Source organism: Scleropages formosus, chromosome 19 (genome assembly GCF_900964775.1).
Source record: "Scleropages formosus chromosome 19, fSclFor1.1, whole genome shotgun sequence".
In the NCBI taxonomy this organism is placed as follows: domain Eukaryota; kingdom Metazoa; phylum Chordata; class Actinopteri; order Osteoglossiformes; family Osteoglossidae; genus Scleropages; species Scleropages formosus.
The window spans coordinates 9,338,693-9,363,471 of record NC_041824.1 but is presented as its reverse complement, the minus strand read 5'-3'; the positions used below and the strand labels follow the sequence as shown (position 1 = coordinate 9,363,471).

General features: G+C 41.4%; 1 protein-coding gene across 2 annotated transcripts; it reads left to right on the top strand.

Moving 5' to 3' along the window:
- The first annotated feature begins 687 nt into the window (after nt 1–687).
- On the top strand, nt 688–18,372 carry gad2 (glutamate decarboxylase 2). Of its 2 annotated transcripts, XM_029246300.1 has the most exons (17): nt 688–1,242; nt 1,884–1,966; nt 2,428–2,490; nt 2,709–2,849; nt 3,356–3,589; nt 4,623–4,713; nt 5,638–5,750; nt 7,498–7,613; nt 8,463–8,542; nt 8,641–8,695; nt 9,239–9,355; nt 10,422–10,486; nt 10,766–10,844; nt 11,725–11,874; nt 13,370–13,477; nt 15,283–15,372; nt 17,868–18,372. In XM_029246300.1, exons 2-17 carry the CDS (start codon nt 1,894–1,896, stop codon nt 18,039–18,041), a joined length of 1,749 nt encoding a protein of 582 aa, XP_029102133.1. In that variant the 5' UTR covers nt 688–1,242; nt 1,884–1,893; the 3' UTR covers nt 18,042–18,372. The 2 variants fall into 2 exon arrangements, with proteins under 2 accessions (XP_029102133.1, XP_029102134.1); XM_029246301.1 differs by lacking the exon at nt 688–1,242 and having other exon boundaries at nt 1,309–1,960.
- The last annotated feature ends 6,407 nt before the right edge of the window (nt 18,373–24,779 follow it).

Below are 24,779 nucleotides of genomic sequence, written 5' to 3'. Positions count from 1 at the left end.
ATTAAAAGTATGATCGTATAATATAATTAATGTAATAACATAAATGTAATGTTTTAATAATAATCCATAGATTATGGGTTTGCAGAGATTTTAGAATTCGTGGTATCAGATGCAATTACCAATGCATTGCACGCCACGTGCCAGCGAGTGTATTTGCTCAGATATGAATAACGTCGTTTCGGCGTCGTGTGACATCAATGAAGAGTCGTGTAAGTGACATGCGCTCCTTTGTCTTGCCCTAAACACGGGCGCACGCGGGAGGTCCGCTGTCGCTGCCTGCTGGTCTAAGACGGGCGAACCCCGGCTCGGCATCTTGCGCTCCTACGAAAACGTGAGCAACTAAAGATGACATTTGTGTCGTCTGCATCGTTAATAAGCGACGAGCCCCCAGAATGTTCGGAAGTCAGGAGAGAATGATGCGTTGTGGAGTACTGGCAGGTGTTCAGAAGAAAAAATAAATAAATAAAACCCACAGAAGACGACTGAACAATGGCCACGATATTATAGACCAAAAACTTCTGTATACACAGATATTACACAATTAAGCATACATGTACAGAATTTTATTATTATTATTATTATTATTATTATTATTATTATTGTCGTTTTTGTTCTTGTTGTTTATTCCGCTGTTTGCCACCGGGGTGTAACGAGCTACCCGACGTTGGACAAGTGGTGGCAGAAAGGTCGCACTTGCCCTCAGAAGACACGATGCTCAGAAACAGCGCGTGGAGCGCGGACGTATGCGCGCCAGTTCGAGGTCCGCTCCACGGGAAACCCGGGTATCATCCCTAGGGAAGCTGCAGAGCTATCGATAATGATGATGATGATGATGATGATAATGATTCTAAGTCATCGCTGATGATGACTGTGCCGCCAGGACCCCCGATTAGTTTCTGAGGGCGAGGAACTGGACTCTTGTCTTGGGAAATACGCGAGGGATCTGCGCGGTGTCTCGGCCGAACTCGTAAAACCGCGGAGATGACACAGATTCTGCCCTCGGGACGCGTAAACGGCGATACTATGTGAACAAACAGGAGGGGACAAGCGCTGCGGAGCGGCGGTCACGACTCCCGACGCAACGCGCTCCGTCACCGAGCGAGTGAGTCATGGCGCGAGCCCTCCAGTGACGTGGGAGTGGGTAAGCACCACGTTGGACAGGGACTTTTTTTCTTTATTAGTCGCTAATATCTGCACGAATCCCGCGCGATAATACGGTCGGATTACGATTCGTCCAAGCAGGTTTTACTTGCCACTCTTTTCCTAACACACACCGCACTTTGGCAGTTCCGCACACACACACACACACACACACAGTGACTGCTGCGCGCGCACGTACAAAGTTCTTTTTGCGCTGATTTTTTTTCTCCTTCTTCTTCTGTGCGTTGTAGCTTTGAGTTCAGCTTCCGTGGTTCCGTGCACCTGCCGCGAGCTTGGTTTTACGCGACAAGCGGCGACTGTGTGCGACACCAGCTCCCCCCCGCCCCCTCCCACCCTCCGCGCGCGGACATTTTTCGCCGGAGACGCACGTGTGGACGGGAGTGAAGAAGCGCGTGCCCGGCGGAGCGCGGCATCGCCTCTCCCGCCGCGTGTCTCACCCTGCACTCGGTGCGTGTGGAGGTCGCATCAGTTCTCCGCGCTTCCCTTGGTCGCCCCTCTTTATTCCATCATTTATTCTTTTATTTTTCCGAACTCTGAGCTGAATTTTTTCGAGCGGGAGAAGCAGACGAGACGCGTTTTCAGCACCACGTCCGTGGACAGCTCTTACCCCGCGCTCTCTGCGTTCGTGCGCGCGCGTGTGTGCATATGTGTGTGTGTGTGCGCGCTCGCGCGCGTGTCTTTCCGTCTTGATGGACGCTATCTGTCTCTCTCTCTGAGTAAAGCTGGTTCCCAATGGCATCTCACGGGTTCTGGTCTTTCGGAGCCGAAAATTCGGACGACAACAGGAGCCAAAGCCCCGGTACGCGTAAGTGTGATCGATCAAAAGTGCACGATGTGATACCTGTAATAATTGAAAAACACAAACATTGTTACACCATGTCTCACATTTACTCTAAATCACAGTTATTATCAAGATAATAACTTGATAGATGGAATAACAAGATAGAATAGCTGATTTTGGAAGGTTAGAGGGAAAAAAAGATGAAATAAGTATAATACAAAGCTTTCATAGTCTGGAGCAATTTACGTAGCGTTTTATTTATTTATTTCTTTATTTATTTATTTTATTCATTTACCTGAATTTAATTATCAATATATGCAGAGATCACTACGTGAACCCCCGTTGTTGTTAATGCTTAATTATTTTAAAACCCTAGATTTTTACTGTGGTGTTTTGCAGTTGGACTGTTTCTGATTGCTTTCATTCGAACTGCACCATCACTGTTTCCTCACTCTCTAATTGCCGGTAATTGCTTTTCTGTCCAGCCAGAGCCTGGTGTCAAGCGGCGGCGCAGAAATTCACAGGGGGCATCGGATCTAAGTTATGTGGTAGGTTGCATAAAATACAGAATAATATTTTATATATATATATATATATATAATACATATATATAAATAACGCATCTGGTTCTACATTGTAAATTTGCGAGATCAAAATTAAATAATTTGACTGCGTATTCAAAAATGTAGGACATCATGGGGCAATTTTTATCGGCATTCCGTTTAAAAAAAAAAAAAAAAAAAAATTTAATGTATTACTCTTCAAGCTCTGCTCAATGTCGGAGAGGGTGACAAAGCCCCCGAAAGCAGCACCAAGCCGGGGGAGGTCGCCGAAAAATCGTGCGGCTGCAACCAGCCCTGCAGCTGCTCCACGGACAACCAGGGATTCTCGGACCTTTACTCAACAGGTTACCAAACAATTGCAGCATCCCGTTTCTAACGAAAATAATATTTTAAACATGAATTCTTGATTTTTTTTTTTAAAGAATCAACTGTTACAATCGTCCTTTTATTTTTCAAAAAAGCTAATACATACCATTTCTATAACTGACATCTCTTACTATTGTGTCTAATTTTAGCTTTTTTATATACTGTTTTGCATATATCGTTTTTACTGTCTGATGATACACCATATTTAGGGGTTACTTAAATAATTTGTAAAAACATTTTTGTCTTCTTTCTGTTTTACTTCCATTTAATAATTCAATTTCATTTACTTTAATGATTTTAACAAATGTTATACTATTGTAACATTTATTGTAGCATTATTATTAGTGAAAATACTACTGTTAATATTGTATGGTGTATTAAATGTGTAACTCCGATTAGCAGACACACAGACCGGCTTGTGCAATCCTATATTAATTTCGCAATATTTTCTATGTATGTGTGTGTGTTTTCCCTGAAACCACAGACTTACTACCTGCGACAAATGGGGACATAAAGACGATGACCTTCCTTCAAGAAGTGGTCAATATTTTGCTGGCTTATATCGTGGAGTCCTTCGACAGGTCCACCAAAGTCATTGACTTCCACTACCCGAACGAGCTGCTGCAGAGCAACAACTGGGAGCTTTCGGACGAGCCAGAAACTCTGGATGATATTTTGCTGAGCTGTCGAGCCACGCTGAAATACGCCATCAAAACAGGTAGGCGCGCGATTTCCCCTCCACGTGCGCTGCCATTTCTTTTTTTCTTTTTTTTTTTTTTTCCCGCCATTTTAATGTTTGCGCTTGTGGCGCTTTAACAGCCGCCAAAACCTGTTTCCTAATCCTCACAATTTGCATGTGTTATGAACCGATATATAGGGTGTTAGGAACTCGTTTAGACGTTATTTAGACCCTCGCAGATGATCCTGTTTCAATAAAATGGCCATTCTAGCAATACACCCCATATTTTAGAGCCATCTTTGATGTTATTCATGTGAATCGGAAAATATTTTACTTCGAAAAAGGCGAATAACAGTAATATAACTAATATAAAATAATAAAAATGAAACAGAAAAGAAGGTGCTCGACAATTATGTATTTATTGGAATAAATAAATCGTTGACTTTTGTCAGAAGCAGCTGGTATCACTGCGGTTAGCGCTGCTGCTTTTCGCACCCAGAAGGTTTGAGGTTCGAATCTCTACTCTAGCTGTCGTTCTATTGAGCTAGGTACTCATCCACAATTATTCCAGTAAAATCATACAATTATATAAAGAGGTAAATGATGAGCAGTGTAAGTAACTTTGAGAAAAGCCTCAGATATCTATAAATTAGACACCAGGAGTCTATGAAACTGAGAAGATGCCAGTGTATGTTGAGTTAATACCATGTAATAAATGTGAACAGCCATCCTGTTCAGATTTAACTCAAAGGGATTCAGTTTTATTGTCAGAATGTGCCTTAAATCACCCACTTAAACAGATAGTTTAAAAAGGCAATACCATAGCCTTTATCTGTAATTCATTTTACTATGGTCATAAAGACAGCAATATACTATGTTCACAACTGAGCTTCACTTTTTCACAATGCCACTGGTTCCCAGGCTGGTAACGGTGACACCGAATGAATCGGTCTGATTGTCTATCAGGAGCCCGAAAAGGCAGAGGGAGGCCAGGAGGAGAACAATGGATACAGATACAAGGCACTTAAAATTCATTAATTACAGGGGCTTCTTTTCTGGTCCCCTATTACAGCTCATCCCAGGTACTTCAATCAGCTTTCCACTGGATTAGACATGGTTGGTTTAGCAGCAGACTGGCTAACGTCAACTGCTAATACAAATATGTGAGTATGTCTTGCCTCACTTTTGCCATATCTTATTTTCTATTCTTTTTTCTTGAAATATCTGTCAAATACATAATTTTAAACATTCACATTAAAATCCAGAAATTACTATAAATAGAATAGAGCTACAAGGTGCGGTATACAGTATAATTAAATTTTCATTTGAATAATTCAGAGTAATTAAAGCTGCGCCTGTTTAGGGTGGTAGGGATTTTGGTGAAATGGTTATGGGAGATTGTAACTTTGTATAACAATCTGTTTGCAAATTAAGGTAGAGAAGACAGACTGTGAAGATGTGATAAAGGCTGTTATTTATGTGGGACCTGCTGGAATATCGAATAGAAAGTGCTAGAACAATTGTTTAATTGAGCCTTGTTGTAAATGGTGTAGAACTGCCGTTGAGAGTGCAGGTGCTGGGCCATTGGGTGAGTGCCGGAGTATCACACACTGCCACAAAACAGTACCAGTGACTCCAACCAAATCCATTTCAGTCCATCATTGCTGCTGAAAGGCTCAAAAGACACCACTGGCCACTCAAAGTGACCACAGGGCTATGAGATTTAAAGTGTGGTAGACCTTATGCATCTGATGCGTTGTTGCTGAACCAAATGTGGTCATTTGTGAAGCTTTAGCACATTTAGTTTATCCTAAGAAATGGAAACACTGAAAAAACCAAATTAGTGGACAAAATAATCTGTTTAGGGTAATAGTTTTGCATCGTGATGGTGCAGTAACAGTTGTGGGGAAACCTCTAACCTCTCATTTGATATGCAGATAAGGTGACACCCTTTCCTTTACTCAAAACTTCAATGTAAAATAAAATGTAGCTTGAAAGAAAGAGGCATTTTTGCTTATTTATGTTTGTTTTCTTGACCGGCCGTGTTTGTCTGACACAGTCAGGTGACGTCTTTATTTCCAACCCAGGTTTACGTACGAGGTTGCCCCCGTCTTCGTGCTGCTAGAGTATGTCACCCTAAAGAAGATGAGGGAGATGATTGGATGGCCAGAACGGCGGGGGGATGGAATTTTCTCGCCTGGTACGTGACCCCTCAAGGCCCCCCTCTCCCTTCCCATTTTGGGGACCAGCTGCTCTGTCCTCAGCTGTTTATAGACTATTGTTCAACAAGGTTGGCAGTGATGGACACTGTCTGCAAGGGCAAGCTTAGACTGAATCTTGTTTTCAGCACCATTTTTATAAACCGAGATATTGCTTTTTGCTCATTTTATTTTCAGATTTTGTACATATTGAATTTGACTCAATCTGTCTGCACAGCTCATGTTTGACAAGGAGAGATTCCTATTTGAGACTTTGTAACTGCCTGTAAAGGGGGCAGCAGGTGGCATAGTGGTTAGAGCTTCAGTCTTTGGCCTTGAAGTACCCAGGGTTGAAACCCACCTCCTCCTGTAGTACCCTTGAGCAAAGTACTGACCTTAGATTATGCTGGAAAAATTGCCCAGGTGTAAATAACTGAAAGTATCCCCATCCTTGTGGGTCACCTGGTGTTCTCCCCCTATCCAGGTGCATGCTTTTTAGATGAAATGGTGACTCCAGGTTGCCCTTAGCAGTAATCCATGTTAATATGTAAAAGTGCCCTGCTGTGTTGTGTTGCCCCATCTAACATGTGTTTCTCCCTCTGCCTCCCAGGGACACACTCCATAACAGTCAATAAGTGACTTACATTTACCCAATGTTCTTCTCAAAAGCAACTTGCATCGTTAAGCTATTTACAGTGATTTACCCATTAATACAGCTGGGTAATTTTTAGAAGGTAGGATTTAAACCTAAAACCTTTAAAGTCAGTGGCACAACACTGTCTGCCATCTGTGATAATAGATAGATGGACAATCCTCAGCTACATTATCCACATTTAACATTATTTCTGACTCACACAAATGTCACTTCTGCAGATAAAATTTCCTGTTGATTATTAGTGTTATTATTATTATTATTATTATTATTATTATAAGGGGGGCACGGTGGCGCAGTGGGTTGGACCGGATCCTGCTCTCCAGTGGGTCTGGGGTTTGAGTCCTGCTTGGGGTGCCTTGCCACAGACTGGCGTCCTGTCCTGGGTGTGCCCCCTCCCCCTCCGGCCTTATGCCCTGTGTTGCCGGATAGGCTCCGGTTCCCCGCGACCCCGTAAGGGACAAGCAGTTCAGAAAATGTGTGTGTGTGTGTGTGTGTGTGTGTGTATGTGTGTGTGTGTGTATTTATTATTATTATTAAGGGGGGTGCGGTGGCACAGTGGGGTTCAAGTCCTGCTTGGGGTGCCTTGCGACGGACTGGAGTCTCGTCTTGGGTGTGTCACCTCCCCCCCCAGCTTTATGCCCTGTGTTGCTGGGTTAGGCTCTGGCTCCCCGCGACTCTGTACGGGACAAGCGGTTCCAATAGTGTGTGTGTTTGTGTGTGTGTGGTTATTATTATTATTATTCACTCACGCACTTTTTTTAACCATTTGTCTTTATAAGGCTCGTGGTGATCCAGAACCAATCTCAGAATCAGTTGGATGGTAGTCAACTGCAGATATGATTGTTATTATTAGTACTACTACTGCTACTAAAGAACAGTACAGTGTATGATAATGGTGCAGTGTAATACAGCTTGAAATTTTCCATCCATTGGTAAATGAAACCTTTAGGAGGCTCTCTTTTCAGCCAGTAGTACTGAGAGAAGTAGGTCAACGTCCCATATGTTCTAAATCTGCTCATTGGCGAGGTGCAAAAATGACTGCGAGCAATTTGGAAGGAGCAGATTTGTAAGGGGCCCGTTGGATTTATCTCCAGGTGGAGCCATCTCCAACATGTATGCCATGCTGCTTGCTCGATTCAAGATGTTCCCAGAAGTTAAGGAAAAAGGAATGTCATCGGTCCCAAGGCTGGCAGCCTTCACGTCTGAACATGTAGGCATCTCACAACATTTTTACCTGTGCATCAGATAAAGCTGCAGCATTATTCTGAGGCTTCTAGAATTATCTGTTCATATCTATGCATGTCTTTATTGTACATTTTTTAATTTATATAAATTCTGAAACTTAATTAAAAAGTACTTTTAGATGGACCATGAAGAGGTGACAAACACTGAACGGTTTCCCAATATATTGTTAAGGTCCCAGTATTGTGTACAGTCAATTTTTGTTGTCTTTTTTTGAAATTGCATTGAAATTGTGTCGTAGCCTTTATGTTTGCCACTGTGTTTTCTGAATTATCAGCAAGTCACATTCATAGATGTATCACTAATTATACCTTTGTTTTGGCAGCTGTGAGAAATTTTGGGGAAATTTTAAAGACCCAATAGTGACAAAAGCAAAAAATCTGAGATCTAAAATCAAATCAGGCAAATACACTTCAGAGACAGCATAATAATAATAATTTAAAATGTAAATGTCACTATTTGCCATTTATGTGGGAAAATGCAGTGTAACATATCGTAGTATTATTTTGAGCACAAGTATCATGCATTACTTGTGTATAATCCATTGTGTATCTATATGCTCTTATAGAAGAGGAAACATCTTGATATTATTATTGTTCAGTATTAAAAAACAGATAATTTTGTCAGCTGTAATCATTCCATATATGACATTTATTTACTATATATGAAGTATAACTCTTCATTGATCTAATGACATTTGCAGTCTTTGTGGCTTGTATATTGGCTGATTTCATATGCAGGAATCATGATGAGGAGTTGACCTGGAAATTGCTTGCCTCTGAGAAGGAACTCCATTTCGTTTCGTCTTTCTTTTCAGAGCCATTTTTCAATCAAGAAAGGAGCTGCCGCTCTGGGGATCGGCACAGAAAGCGTCATCCTCATCAAGGCCGACGAGAGGTACAGGAACATGCAAATTTCTAAGGAACTTAAGGCAATATCTCATGTTGTAACAGCATAATGGAAATTAGCAAAAATATTCCATCTCCCTCCCCCAGGGGTAAAATGATCCCATCAGACCTGGAGAGAAGATTGGTGGAAGCCAAACAGAAGGTACCTCCCCAATCCAAGAAAGAGGTCATGGCACTTGATTTCGTTCAAGCGATCAGGACCTTCCGCTCTTCCTCACCTGTGTCTTTGACGCTCATTGGCCATATGTGGACGAGTCAAGCGTCAAACTAAAATCACATCCACTGGAAGCCGTTGATGTTTTGTCTCTAGTTTTTCCCTGTTCTCTGCATGTCACAGTACAGCAGATGGAAAGGTCGTCATTATGACCAAGTGTTCGGACTCGAAAATAATATAAGATTAATGGGGCACCTCTCATAAGCTACATATTTCGTAACCCAAGGACCACCTGTATTGTTCAGCTGATTCAATGTTATTTCAGATTGCAGTTTGAAGCTAATAAATAAAGTTAAATAACTCCAAAATTGACATTAATAACTCTGCCACTGAGTTGTGGGCTGATTTTTTTTTCACATCACTGTACATTACCTACATACTGATAGTGAGCACTATCTCAGTATAAGTTTGTGGGTATGAAATTGTCTTGGGGGGGCCACGTTAACAGCGCTCTCGGCTTTCCGCCCACAGGGTTTTGTCCCGTTTTTCGTGAGCGCCACAGCGGGCACAACTGTATATGGAGCCTTCGACCCCCTCATCGCCATCGCTGACATCTGTAAGAAACATGGCGTCTGGATGCATGTCGATGTAAGTGCCTCCCTCCTATGTGAAATCTGGGTACTCTTAGACTGAATATTAACTCACTGAAGGATTAATCCAAATTAAAGTTTAAATTTTGGGCAACAAATAAACTCATCGTTTTTTCTGTGAAAGTGAATTATTTTTCGCAAAATTTTGTTCTTTGGGAAGAAAATTGTTTTTAAAGGCAACCAGATGTTTTACCCATAGATAACAGAATAAAACTTGCACTTTAATACAGTGTAAATCCTACTCATATATTTTATAAGCATCACTGGGACATCAAACCATATGACAGAAGTTTGTGTGAGCCTGTTTCATGAGCAAATGGTTTGATGCCATTCAGCTATATAACTTTTGTTATAATTGTCCCTTAAAACTACTACCTGATCTGTTGTGATAAATACTCCTTAATTGTATATTAGAAGAAAAACATGCCATTCAATCAAATACACATCTATTTTACTTTCATGTGCCCTACATACAAAAGATATAGTAATTTACCTGGGTTTACATCGTACATTAAAAACACTAGGATTTTTGCTTGATTCAACAAGGTTCTAGAAATATTCCATAGAAATTCTGGCTCATGTTGACATGATTTCATCACATAACTGCTGTAGATTTGTCAGCTGCAAATGTGCAGCTGCTTTTGTCTTTTGTCTCCTGTTCTACCATATAGTCATATTCATGGAACCAGTTTGAGATGACCTATGCTTTGTGACATGATGCATTATTTCACTGGAAGTAGCCTTTAGCAGATGGGTAAATTATGGCTAAAAAGGGATCCAAACAGGCTATGGCATTCAAACAATGATCGACTGGTATTAGGGGCCCAATGTGTGCAAGAAAACATCCTCCACACCATTACACTACCACCACCATCTTGTAATGTTGCCATAAACAGGTTGAGTCTACGGATTCGTGCTGCTTACGCCAAATTCCGAGGCTACCATGTGCACATTGCAGCAGAATTTGAGATTCATCACACCAGGCGATGCTTTTACAACCTTCAACCATCCAGTTTCGGTCATTTAAAAGTGGGAAGTTTAATCAGTCAATGAAATCTCCCCAGGGTGCCTGGGGAGGAAGTCTGCTCATGTCCAGGAAGCACAGGTGGAAACTGAATGGCGTCGAAAGGTTACTTTTATTTCCTTTCTCTTTTTTTTTTTTTTTTAAAAATTTTGGCTCAAGGCAGCATTGATAATTGTTCACAGTGTTTATTATTCTTTAAAAATATTTGTTTAACTTGGATGCATGTAAATCCTTGAAGCGTAAAAGGAACTTCTATGCTATACTTTCACAATTGTTATTGTCATGAAATTCACATCCCCACATTTCAGTTCAGTGGGGTCATACAAGGACAGCTGAGAGATGGTTTATGATCTTAATTTTGACGGTCTGTCCGGTTTGTTTTAGGGCCGATTCGGTGACGTGGAACCCTCACAAGATGATGTCGGTTCCACTGCAGTGCTCTGCTCTGCTGGTGAAGGAGGAGGTAAAGGCTACAGCTCACCTTGGCTTCAATCCATAGGAAGTTGTCACTCTCTCTGAGAATTTTGGCATAACATTTTGAAAACCTTCCTCCGCATAATTATTTGCTAATATGACTCCATCAGCCGCAGCAAGTCTTCAGAGTTCTTACACTAAAGCCATAGACACGGGGAATAACAAATGCTTTGTAACACAAATTTTTAGGAAAAAAATTTTGAAGTAAATCCCGTATGTTTAAGTCTCATTCCAACATCTGATTATGTATTCCAGAAGAATGTCATACAAAACCATTAGTGATGAATCTAAACAGGTTAAGATGGTTTTGCAGAACATTTACTTCAACTCAGTAACGGTCAAATTATTATTATTATTATTATTATTATTATTGTGTATTTTTTATGAAAATATTTCGATGAAGGCTAAAATGGCTGTCCTACATATGTATATAACAGTGTGGGTCTGCAGAATATTTTTGATTGTTTACTGAAATGATACAAATGAGAATTAAGATTCATTCATTTATTCATTTTACAGTTACTTTAATCCATAAATGCTCAATTTTTTTGTCCTTTTTTGATTCTGTTTTTGTTTATTTATCAAAGAACTGACTGTTCTGTCCATCTGTATCCTGGGTGCCTGGACAATAAATATTTTTTTATGAAATTAGTCGTGATCACCAAATTGATAAAAACTGAAAGAACTAGGGTGAATGTTATTTTACTTTACCACAGCTTTATTCTATCTATATCCTCGTCAGTTTGTTGAAGTCAAATTAAACACCTTGACACAATCCCCTTTGGAGAAACAAATGATGATAACAAACTGATGATAACAGTTAAAATACAATCCCTGATGTCTCTTTTTCCATCCTCGCTGTCTCCCAGGGGCTGATGCAGAAGTGTAACCAGATGCAGGCATGCTACCTCTTCCAGCAGGACAAACACTATGACTTGTCCTACGACACTGGCGACAAGGCGCTCCAGTGCGGCCGTCATGTTGACATCTTCAAGCTGTGGCTCATGTGGAGGGCCAAGGTGGGTGTACGGGAAGAGGCGCAAGAAAGAGAAGACATGAACTTGGACACAGTACAGGTGGTCCCCAATTTACGATGATTCGACTTGCGATTTTTCCGACTTTATGATGGTGAGCTGGCGATAGACAGTTAGTAGAAATCGTACTTTGAATTTTGAATTTAGATTTTTTTCCCGGGCAAGCGATATGCAGAGCGATGCTCTCTTGCAATGCTGGGCAGCGACAGCGATTCACATCTCGCAGTCTGTCATGCAGAGGTGTGTATTAGGTGTATTAAATGCATTTTCGACTTACAATATTTTCGACTTATGATGGGTTTCGGGGAACGTAGCCTCATCGTAAATCGGGGATCACCTGTACAGCACTTTGCTCTTTCTTCGCACTCCTTCCCCTGTTTCAGCTTGTCCGTGCTACCTTGCTTTTGTCTCTTCTGAAAATATGTATGGTTTTGATACAGTAAAGTTCTACTCTTTTTTCTAATTTTCTGGCCACAGGTATTTTTTTTTGTCTTTTTTTCCCTGGACCTTTTGCAAAGTGCCTTTGATTAAAAATCTGCTTATTGCTGCATGCCCCTCTAAACATCTTACTGCACTTCTATTAGTTCTGTGCTGAATTGTGATCTTTGTTACATTTTTTTGCACTTCAGGTTTATTTTAAAAACATTGAGATAGTAATTACTACCTAGGATTGAAAATGAATAGATTACTGAGCCTATCTTAACAGTCTATTTCCATACACAGCTCACATTTACATGTAGTGCCATATTATCCACATATTTTGTTGTTCACCTCGGTGGTGTTCCCGTGTAGGCCAGATAATCGATACGTTGCTCTATAGTTCTTTACAATATAGGCAACGTGCAATATGAATATGTATTCATATGTTCTCATTGACTTTCACAGCAAGAGTTAAATACAATGAGTCAAAAACAATATCATTATTTCTCTAGTTTTTTTTGTAACAGAGTGGGTTGTGCAGTGCTCAGAGCTGTTGCTTTCCACTTAAAGGGCCCGGCTTTGAATCCCACCTCCTGCTGTAGTAGTCTTGATCCACATACATTAAATGATTTTGTAAAAATTTACATGCAATAAAAATGAGTCAATCATTGTAAGTAGCTTAAATATCATAGGTCACTTTGGAGAAAAGCATCGGCGAAGCATACATGCGCATTGTTTTATTGATGTTGAGAGGCCCAGGGAACAATGCTTCTCTGTGCCATGTGACAGTGTTGTGTAATGTAGAGCCAAGCCCTTTTGTATCGGCTTCAGTTCTGTCCAACAGCCTGGGATGTGCTCATCTTTTTTTGCGTATGTACCATTTAGCAAAGCTCAAATAATAAAACTGCGAAAAAAACCAAAATGGTTTGAAATCAGTAGCCTGCCGTTTAAACCTTCTAAATACAAGGGCTAGTCAAGAAGTATGTGCAATATTAAAAATGTGGCCCAAAGAAAAATTATTGCGTATGCCTAACTGCGGCTCCTTTCTTTTCATTTCTAGGGTACCATTGGATTTGAAGCTCAGATTGACAAGTGCTTGGAGCTTTCGGAGTACCTGTACAACAAGATCAAGGACAGGGAGGGATACCAAATGGTGTTTGATGGCAAAGTAAGTTTACTTACATATACTGAGGTAAATGATATGGCTGAATGACCCATTGTAAGTAGTGTATCTAGCAGTGTAAATCACCTTGCTGAATAAGGTGTGAGCTGATAACACTACATAGAGTTGATTGGAAGTCGCTTTGGAGAAAAGTGTCTGCTAAATGAATAAATGTAATGTAAAATGTAAATGAACTAGAATTTACTTGGTTTGTCTCAGTGAAAATGTAACATTAACAAATATTTTAACTTAATGTGTGCAACATAGCAACAACCTGTGTTGTACTTACTATAATATCTCATTGCTTTATTGTACAGAGCATGTCGATGTCTGCCCTTGTTTTTGAGTGACGGGATGTGTGCTGCAGCTTTGTGTTTGAGCATAATGACTGCTTTTACTCGGGCGACTCACAATTATACATAATGAGAGGTAATTATACCGAGCTGATGTAATGTGCTGAGTACCAATTATGTGGAGCTGATGTACGTTTTTCATTGAACGTGCGTTTTCTTTTTGGAGCAAAGCAGCAAAAACAGAAAATATTTCTCTCCGAAACAGATATTACTTATAGGACAATGGATTTGTTGCTTTGTACAGACTTGTGGCAGCACAGGACTGCATTCTGTGCAGGTCGGCATCACTCCTACGGCTAATTTATCATAGAGTCTTATTGTATTTCGCCCATGTCCTCCAATAAAATGGCTCGGATGTTTTGCCGAAAGTGGTGAAAACGTGGAACGTGGAAATTAGAAACGGAATCAGAATCAGAATGAGTTTTATTGGCCAAATGTGCCGACGCACACAAGGAATTTGTTGTAGATGCTTCCAGTATTTACAGAAAGCAAACACCTTACACAGAATTAGAGAATAAATAAATAACATATTTACAGAATAATTACAAACACGAGAGTATAAATAGTGCTATAAATAAGAAGTAAATTTCAAAAAGTGATGGGATCTTGTTGAGGAGACCTATAGGGGAGTGTTAACTGTTTATGAGAGTGATGGCCTGAGGGAAAAAACTGGAAAAACAGGAAAAATGACTCCCTTTCTTACTCCCACCCCGGCATGAAATGCTGAGGATGGCCGGAGCGTCCATCAGGGTGGCAGAGCCCCAGGAAACATGGATGTTAGTTTAAATGTGGTTCACTGAGCAAAGACCCTCCACCCGTCGGTCCACATTTACCAGACTCGGGGCAGGTAGAGGGGAGGGGAGTTGGGAGAAACACAAAATCCTCAGCATGAAACAAGTTACACCTCCCCCATCCACCCCAGGACCCAAATCCAGGTGTTTAACCAGCTGTGCACCCGCCAAAGTAAAGTGAGCTGTAATTCATGATTCCAACACTACAGTGTAATAATACAACAGCTGTGTGACCAGCCAGCAAACTGCGATGGGTGGGCAGTCTGCTGTCTCTCTCACACACACACACACACACACACACACACACATACACACACACACACACACACACACACACACACACTAATACTCGTGTGTGCTGCTTATATACAATTCCCTTGTTTGTCTCGCTTTGGTGTGTCTATTGTTATTGTTCAGTCGACACGTCCCACATTTTAGTTTCAGAGAATGCCACTGTGGAGCAACATTAATGCCTTTTTCACGCTTTTATGCCTTTCACACAAGGGACTTTTAGATGTGCTGTGATAGCCGTGATGCTTTGCTCCATGTGCTGTGCATTAATTCTCTGTAGCGGCCACCATGTAATCATCTGGTCAATTAATTCCGTCCCTCACTGATTCTTGCTCTTTCTTGCTCTCTCTTTCCATCTCCCTCTTGGCTCCTCCAGCCTCAGCACACCAACGTCTGCTTCTGGTACCTTCCGCCGGGCATCCGCTACCTGGAGGACAAGGAGGAAAAGATGAGGCGCCTACATAAGGTAGGAGATTCAGGAAGCGCTCCAGGTCTTGGGTCCACTGTTCAATTTCACGGCACCTCCAAAGTGATGGAGGCCCTCGACATCCTTGTCAAAACCAATGCCCCCATCATCTGCCTAGGGGCAGAACAAGAAGTACAAATGGCAATGACATGCCTGACCTTGATGGGTCAGACTGACCCATCCGTGGTGCAAATAAGGGTCCCGTTTTTGAATGGTGACTCGATTCGAGAATGGATCCCATCTAGTGGTGGGATGCCGGTTTGTCCCAACGCCAGCCTTTGGAAGTGCTGGTGCCTGGAGCAGCTGGCAGACTCTGATGTGCAATTAAGAAAACAGACGGTGTACGTGCCGACCATACAAAGAAGACCCTTTCCATGCTCCAGAGCACCCAACCAATGCCACCATGCCCCTCCCTTCTGCAACGGAAACCTAAAAATAGATGGTCACGCTTTACCTGTTAGCGGCTGTTAGACGCTCAGGGCTGGGAGCTTCTGGGGCTGCCGTGCATTCATTGGGAATGTGAAATATCCAAGTAATAACCTGTTATTAGCCCAATTAACAGCCACAAAAGAACAGGCTCTAATCAGAGGGAATGGGCGGAGCGTTTCAGTGCGTTTTGTCCCCTGAAAAATATTTTCTTTCACACACAGATTTTTTTCACCATGATATTCTTTTTTTTAATGCACACTGTAGCACCATCTCTCTGAAACACCTGCAGTACATGTACATATCTGTATCCCAATTGCAAAACGATGGCCGCTGCAGGCCGTTGACTCTGTGTGCGTGTGTCCAAAAAAATGAATGTTCAGTATTTTTGGTGTATGTTCTAGACACCTGCAGTTTATTTGATATAGGTGGCTATCAAAATAAAAGCTTTGGTTTTATTCCAATAGAAATGTTGTGTCTTAATTAGTTTTCTAGCATGTTCTAATACTATTTGGCCAAAATGCTTGTTGTTGACTTATAAAGGTGATATTGATTTCTGATCATGATGTTGTCAGCACTGGGGCAGCAGGTACTGCCGCTTTGTTCGTGAAGGACCCAGGGTTGAATCCCACCTAGTGCTGTATTACCCTTGATCAAGATATGTACCACACATTTCTTGAGTAAAAAATATCCAGCAGTATGAATGTGAATAATTCAGAGTGGCTTAACATTGTAAGTTCTCTGGAAAAAATGTTCGGCAAAATAAATAAAAAAAGATCCCATGTGGCTTAAATTTTGTTAAAGCATAAAACCGTAGTAATTTCTGAGCACTTTAGGCTCAATGCACTGGAAGCTGCAAGAACATTTTCAGAATAGTAGACAATAGTTTGCACAATGTCCAGATGGGATTGGATAAGGCTCAATGTCACAACAAGAAGTAGACTGGTATGGGAGGAACTAATGTTGCCATTGTTGCTCTGAGAAAAACCTGTAGGGCATCAATGTAGCAGTTTTACAGTGTTAGATTTCGGGTAGTAGTCTGTACTTCTCACTGAGACAACTGTAACTTTGCGCTACTGGCAGAACCTGTGCAACCTGGCTGGATGTAGCCATCAGTGTTACTCGTACCTGTAAGGATCCGTCCGTCTCTGTAAAATGTGATTTGTGCATCTCAACGGAAGAAATAGCGATTTTACAGAATGTTTGTTTGTCTCTTTGTTCATTCAGTTGGTCAGTTTGTTTTTTGATTACGTGCCTATTACCTACCATAGTTAACCTTTCGTGCACTTTAAGTATTTAGTTTTTTTATCCATTAGAGACGGCCACTGCACTGGGTCACACACACACACACACACACACACACACACACACACATTTTCGGAACCGCTTGTCCCATACGGGGTCGCGGGGAACCGGAGCCTAACCCGGCAACACAGGGCGTAAGGCCAGAGGGCGGAGGGGACACACCCAGGACGGGACGCCAGTCCGCCGCAAGGCACCCCAAGCGGGACTCAAACCCCCTACCCACCGGAGAGCAGGACCTGGTCCAACCCACTGCGCCACCGCGCCCCCCGTCACAGCAACATAGAAACAGTAATAGAAGGGACTATGTATCTACATTCACATATGTGAAGCAAGGACTAAATTAATATTTCAAAAGCATGATCAACTACCACTGTTCAAGAAATCAACTCTCCAAAAAGGTACCCAGAACTCATATGGGTTATCATACAAATTATTACTTTTTCTAGCAGAGGGAAATTTATCACTTGGGTCATCCATATACTCCATATACAAACAGAAGGAATTTTAGGTGTAAACCACAACAATAAAATATTGTTACTGAATTATTAAAGCTAAAGGAAGTAAAACTAACACAGGTCTATAGGTTTTTAAGGCATCACTGAGCAGATTGATTTTCCATTAAGTTTAAGAACAGTTTCCATATTTAAATCCTCCTACTTAGAATTACATTGACAGGATATTTTTGACATTGTGGTGGTTTTCTTTTTTGTCTTCGCTGAGCTGTGAAGGAGGACCAAGGATTTGATTGTTGTATTTTGATGTAGGTGGCACCGGTGATCAAAGCCAGGATGATGGAGTATGGTACGACCATGGTGAGCTACCAGCCGCAGGGAGACAAGGTCAACTTCTTCCGTATGGTCATCTCCAATCCAGCAGCAACCTTTGAGGACATCGACTTTCTCATCGAGGAAATCGAACGGCTCGGGCAAGACTTATAACTCTCCCTTGCCACGGTGTCTAAAAGTTAGACAGAATGAAATGCTTGTTGTGAATGTACCAGTTTGCCATTCCCCTTCAAAATGAGCAGTGTATTTGAAAAGATATATATTTCCGTATATTTCCGTAGTGTTGGTGTTAACTACGATGTCCAAAGCACAGGTTTAATGCTTTTGTCTGTATTCCATGTCTAGATTAGAATATGCAATGTTTCGTCACAGATATTTAACTTAAAGGATATTATGTGCTATATACAGAGTCAGTTGCTCCATGTCGGTGCAATAATTTATATTTATGATAACGTACCCTGACCTTATTCCACATTCAAAAACAGTATGTTTAAGGGGTGTCTCAGTTTACCTCAACTTGATCCACTGCCTTTACACAGGAAATCTCACTCTCTTGTCTGGAACTGTAAGGAGCTTTTAGTAGCAAATTTCAAAGATGTCTAATTCAGATGTGCTCATGATGGAATGGAGAGAAAACTCATTACTGGAGTTCTGCAAAGCTCCGTTTACAGTAATGCTCTCTGTGTGTGTGTGTGTGTGTGTGTGTGTGTGTGTGTGTGTGAGATGCTGGAGAGGACTTCTCTAGCAGTACAGTTTTAAGCAGCTCTTTCAGCTCCAAATTAAGCTTCGGATCCCATGCCCTACATCGACAAACACTTTTCTCTAGGATTCAGCCATAGCTTATTAAAATATAGCTGTCTTATGGTTTTGCCTGTGGTCTATATTTAGCTGCTACTGTATGTAGAAGTTGGGATGGTTGAAGTTAGCCTTATATCTCCCAATGGATTCTCTTCTCCAGAATGCTGCCTGGAATTTGAATCACCCCATAAACAAAAAATAAGGGGAAAAAATTATTATTGGATGGTAGTTAGAGGAAGTACCATAAATTTAAAGAAGGGGGCTCTGTGTTGGAGCATGAAACAGACTTTCACTTGCACTAAACCGAAAGGGAAGAGAGGATCATCCCTTCTTGAACTCCAGCTTTTATATTTGATGTCAAGCAATACAGCGCCTTTTGGGTTAAGGTGTGACAACATCACCGGATGGATGAGGTTGCTTGAAAATGAAGGCTGAGAAGCACAATCAATTAAAGACGGTATGTGAATTCAGCGTACATGAGGTAGTGACTATATACTGTAAATACAATGTTAAAATGTTCCTGATGAATTACATATCCGAGAACCTACACTTCTATGTATATATTGCATATTATAAGAGACTTTTATGTGGTATTGATAATTATTTTCTCTACTTGATATAAATACCTAAGTTTACTTTGTTTGCCAGTGATGCTTTTGTGTTTGGTCAAATACTTGAAATGGTAACTATGACTCCAGTCGTGTGGTGTGCTTTAAGGTATTGGCTTTACTCTACATTTTAGGGGTATTTAACTGTAACCTTGAAAATATCACGCAGGATTCAAAGGGCACGTGGTACACGTGGACTTTCAAAACCATATGCAAAGTTATTTCTAAGCTGAGCCCCGTGTTTTTCGTGCACAAGTAATACACTCGATTGTACGTGCCAATATTTCATGGCGAGAAACATAACGTGTGTGTCCTGTGTGTTTGTGGCTGTGTTGCCAGTGTGGTGTAGCTCTCTTCAAACCGAGGTTGTGCACTTAAGAGCTTTCAGAGTTTTAAGGTAACCGATCGTGTGCAATGTTCATGATTTCCTCATCGTCTGATGTATTTTAAAAAATATACATATATATATATATATACTGTGAATTGGAAGAATCTGCCATTTGAACATCTGTTAAAGATGGAAATTGGTCATTTATTTATTTATTTGTTTGTATTTGTTCTTTGGTTGCTTTGTCGTTTGTTGGAGCCGTCTGCAGGTGAAACAAAGCCACTTTATGACCTGTCTTGGGTAGGGAGGCAGAACAGCACAAGTGTGTCGCCTCCCTTCCCCTTTCTCTGTCACGTGGGCGCCGTTGCTGTTTTGGTACTAAATTTTGAGCTCGCCGAGACATACAGCTTTGGCGCTTTGACGTCGACCTTTTCGCTTCCCGCTGCTGTTGCCAGACTTGCTTATTTTGCACGTGCATGGACGCCTCTGCCTCGCCAGCTTGAGGTTATGGCCCTCAGTAGTGTCCTTGGCTCTAGCAATGAAGTGCGACCCAGTAGTGTAACGCTGCTCGCTTTGTGGCCCTGCGCACTCACCCCCCCCCCCAGCCAATCGTTGGTTGTGACACATGCATGCTCTACTTGTTTTGGCTTCCTGCTTGCTCACCTCGCCTTAGATCACGCTGTGTCCCTGTCCGCACCCCATCAGCTGCAGCTTTCACATGGATTCTGGATGTTTCTAGATGGTAGGCATGACCACTGTGTTTGTGCGCCTTTAGACCCCTACGAGCTTTGGTCCCTTGGCCTTGCTGCCACATACCTTTAAATGCTTTAAATACGTTTTCACTGCCTGCCGACCTTATTCCTAGCTGTGATGTGAATATATATAAATATATATATACATATATACCCCTTTTTGCATGAAGACATGTGTTGCCCTCCCCCCACTGCTTTTCCATCAGATGCTTTTCCATCAGTGCTCTTTGACAGGGTAAGATTAGGACCAAAATAAAACTCGTCTTGACTGGTATCAGTTGAAGCTGTTTAACTTTACCAAGATCTCTAAAAAAGCTCCAAAAAAGATATTGAGAAATGTTAACACACATGTAACACACATACCCCAGTGTGACGTCATGTTCAGATTTTTTTTTGAGCTATGTTAAGTCTATTGGGAATAAATAGAGAAATAAATACATACTTGCTGAACACAACCGTCTGTCTTGTTTGAGTCTCCTTCTGTTTCCTGATGTCAGCTTATTGTAAAATTGCAACACAGCCATTCATACATCCATCCATCCATCCATCGTCAACAACCGCTCGTCCCAAGCAGGGTCCCGGCGAGCCTTACCCAGAAACACAGTACATGAGGCTGAAGGGGGAGGGGACACACCCAGAATGGGAGGTGAGTCCATCGCAAGGCACCCCAAGCAGGGTTCAAATCCCAGACCCGACACACACTGGGCACCAGCTGAACCCCCCATGCCACCACACCCACTACAGTACACCCATCTCTTCCTTAATGGGGTAAATTTGTTATGTGAAATTACCATTATTTCCTGTGGAAAAAATATTATTGGTTTCCAGGTGAAAAATAAGCCCACTCAAATTGAAAGTGAACATATATACTGTATATATAACAATCACAGCTCCAACATGTTATAATTTTTTTTAACAAAAATTGATTTCCATCACTTATTATCCAAATTGTTAAAGTTGCTGCCATAAATTGTGCAGGAGAGGGAATACTGTAATTTTTGGACTACCTGTATTGTCTTTAGACTTTGATTCATAAACCACAAGAGAAAAACTTTAATTACAGGAGTGTAAGGGTATCAGTGTTATTAAAACAGTTTTATATGCTTTAAATAACTGAGTTAGAATTTACATGATCTGTGATACATTAGTAATAAACCTGATATTTTATATACTAGGTAGTTTTGTTTTTATAACAGATTTTATTGGATGGGACTGCCAGTGTGACTGGGAGTAGGACATATAATGTGTAAGTAGTGCTGCTATGAAAAAAAGACAGTATTTATACTCCATACCTTAAAAGACAGATAGCAATTAAAATACCTGCTGTGGGTGTAGGAATTACCACACTACTGGGAAAATTGTACTGCATAATAAGCCCATTGTATGGAAAATGATTTGTTTCCATAGGCCCATTGTACAAGTTTGTCATAATATGGAACTCTGCTATGGAAGGGAAACTCATAATACCATAAATGCAAAAGACTTAAAGAAATGTGATTTATTGCTTGTTCAAAATGAAGCAGAGGCTTTCAGTAAACAGGGACACAGGAGTTTATTTTGGTTCCACTTGACTGACAGAGGGAGCAAATTTCTGCAGTAGCATACAAGAGCTGCACTTTACGTACAGGTTAAAACTTCAGCAGGGGGACTGATGACAGACGACAGACTCTACACCTTACCTTCTTCTGTACAACTGGGAGCTTGAGGCACATCTTTACTCTTCCGCTGCTAACAGTCCTCTGAGTCATCCTTCATTGTTCTCATAGAGGAGTGGGGCTTCATTTCCCACTGGAAATGCAACTATACTCTAAATGTAATATAACAATATAATTTGAAGGGTACATTGGAACACTTGAAGCTACAGGCTCAAAAATATTATGACCCTGCGATGTAAAACATTTTGATATCACAATTCATAACTGGGTCAAAGCTGGGCTGCATTAGTAGTGCTGCTAGGAATCGGTGGCACAGTAAGCAGCACTGCTGTCTCACAACACCTGGGTGGTAGGAGAGGATGTGGGTTCGATCCCTGCTCAGTCTGTGTGGAGTTTGTATGTTCTCCCCATGTCTGTGTGGCTTTCCTCCTACAGTCTGAAGACATGCTGTTCAGGTTCCCCATAGTGTGTGAGTGACAGAGAGAGCGTGTTCCACCGATGTATGGATGAGTGATGCAATGTAAGTCACCGCAGTGAATAAGGTGTGTGGGCTGATAACACTACACAGAGTTCATTGGAAGTCTTTTTGGAGAAAAGTGTCTGCTAAGTAAATGAATAATTAAAATAATACTTCAAATTGTCATGCAGAACAGAGGACACGAAGAAGGCTAGACCCAAGTGCAGGATTGTTTATTCCATATTAAGGGATCAAACTTGTTCTTGTGGTCGGGTGAATGGTCAGTCAATCAGCAAACAGAAGCGAGGGTCCAATACCATGGTCGTGGAACAAGACAACCATTCATAACCAGTGGGACAAGACTTGGGAGAAGGCAAGGCAAGGCAAGGCAAGGCAAGGCAAGGCAAGGCAAGGCAAGGCAAGGCAAGGCAAGGCAAGGCAAGGCAAGGCAAGGCAGGTTTGTGAAGACAGTTGTCTCAAGTGAGATTCCATGACTGGGAAGTGGCTGAGTGAAGGTTTTTATAGCCAAGTGTGCCAATTGAAATCAGGTGCTTAACTGGAACCAGGTGTTGCTGGTTGAGGTGTGGTCGTGACACAAATAATATGTTCGATCCATAGGACTATGACGTTAGCTATGAAATATTATCTGCCACCAATAACATAATTACAATTTTTTTAACAAATTTTGAGAAAAGTTATAATAATAGAAACACAAAGATGGTGAGAACAGCACAATTGTTGAAGTACACACACACACACAATTTCTGAACCGCTCATCCCATATGGGGTCACAGGAGCCTATCCAGTAACACAGGGCGTAAGGCCGGAGGGGGAGAAGACACACCCAGGACGGGATGCCAGTCCATCGCAAGGCACCCCCAGTGGGGCTCGAACCCCAGACCCCCCGGAGAGCAGGACCCGGTCCAACCCACTGCGCCACCGCACCCCCTTGTTGAAGTACAGTTGTATGTAATTAAAACATTTATTTTTCCATTTTGAAAACTCACAGTACACATTCAGATTGCATTTACTCCGGTACTGACATCTTTCATGATGTGTGCATCACCAGGCTAAATAATTAAAGTGCTTGAGCATCACAGCCCTGCAAAGTCGAGTGCTCACTTGTCCTTACTGATTGATTTACACCTGACCTCTAGGTGATCATCCACATCAAGGGTCTGGCACTCAAATAATTAAAAGCCGAGATACTGGTAGTTTACCTTGTGGAGGTGATTTTCTGCACTTTTTGACCTGTGTGGAGTAATAATGATGGGCAGGATAGCCGGTGTAAATTTTTGTTCTTTCTTTTGATGGTAAAACTTGCAGCAACTTGTAGTAATGTTGTCTTTTTGCAGCAGATGGGTCATAAGGACAGTTTCCTTCCTCATTCTGCTTCATACTAACAGTATTTGTTAGCCAGGCTTCACTACAAGACACCAGCTAGAGTATTTATGTTCTTCGTCAATGAGTATGCTGAATGCTTTGTACAGAAATGGAGTATTATGGGACTGATAAGGACAAATACTATAGTAACACATTGTCACATAAATGTGTGAGATAGGATACAGGCTGTAAGTTAACCCTAATATTTCCAGTTTTTTCTTCCAGCTTTGCCTGTTTTTATACTTATGCTGTATGGTTCACAAAAAAATACATTTACATTTACATTTATTCACTTTGATGGTTTTCTCCAAAGCGACTTACAATGAACTCTGTGTAGTGTTGTCAGCCCACACACTTTATTCACCAAAAATACTTAAGATCTTGAATAGATACAGCCAATTTATGCGGATATGCTCAAGGTGACTAGAGAAACAGCCCCAGGCCTCTTGCTGGGAGACAGCTGGGAAAGACACGGTCTGGGTGAGGGACAATGACTGTTTCAGGAGAAACACGCAGTGACAGGGGGGTCTGTAGCACACCTGGACTAGTTGCCGTTATAAAAAGAGGATGATTACAGAGGCAATCCCAAACCTCTTGAAATTCGCCTGAATGGAAAAGAATGCAAAAAATAAACGAGACGAATGCACTAATAAAAAAACCACAGAAAACTGACATTCTTGATCTACTTACTTATTCCAGCCCTATATTTGGAGAAAAGCGTCTGCTAAGTGAATAAATGTATTGAAAAAGACACACTCCACTTAGTGTTAGAATCCAGTAAAGGCCTTGGGTGCTCAGAGCCCTCAGTATATGAGGAAACTAAAATAAAAATGGGAGTGCACACAACAGTTCTATTGCCTGTAACGTGGTGGATGCGTTGCGGCTGGATGTCTTCATCAGCGTCGCGCGC

Bases quoted from the DNA above. Each gene is read 5' to 3' on its own strand.
- gad2 (XM_029246300.1), top strand. From the start codon at position 1,894: ATGGCATCTCACGGGTTCTGGTCTTTCGGAGCCGAAAATTCGGACGAC. The intron at 1,967-2,427 runs GTAAGTGTGATC...TTTTCTGTCCAG, and splicing joins GAGCCAAAGCCCCGGTACGC to CCAGAGCCTGGTGTCAAGCG. The intron at 3,590-4,622 runs GTAGGCGCGCGA...CCCCTATTACAG, and splicing joins GAAATACGCCATCAAAACAG to CTCATCCCAGGTACTTCAAT.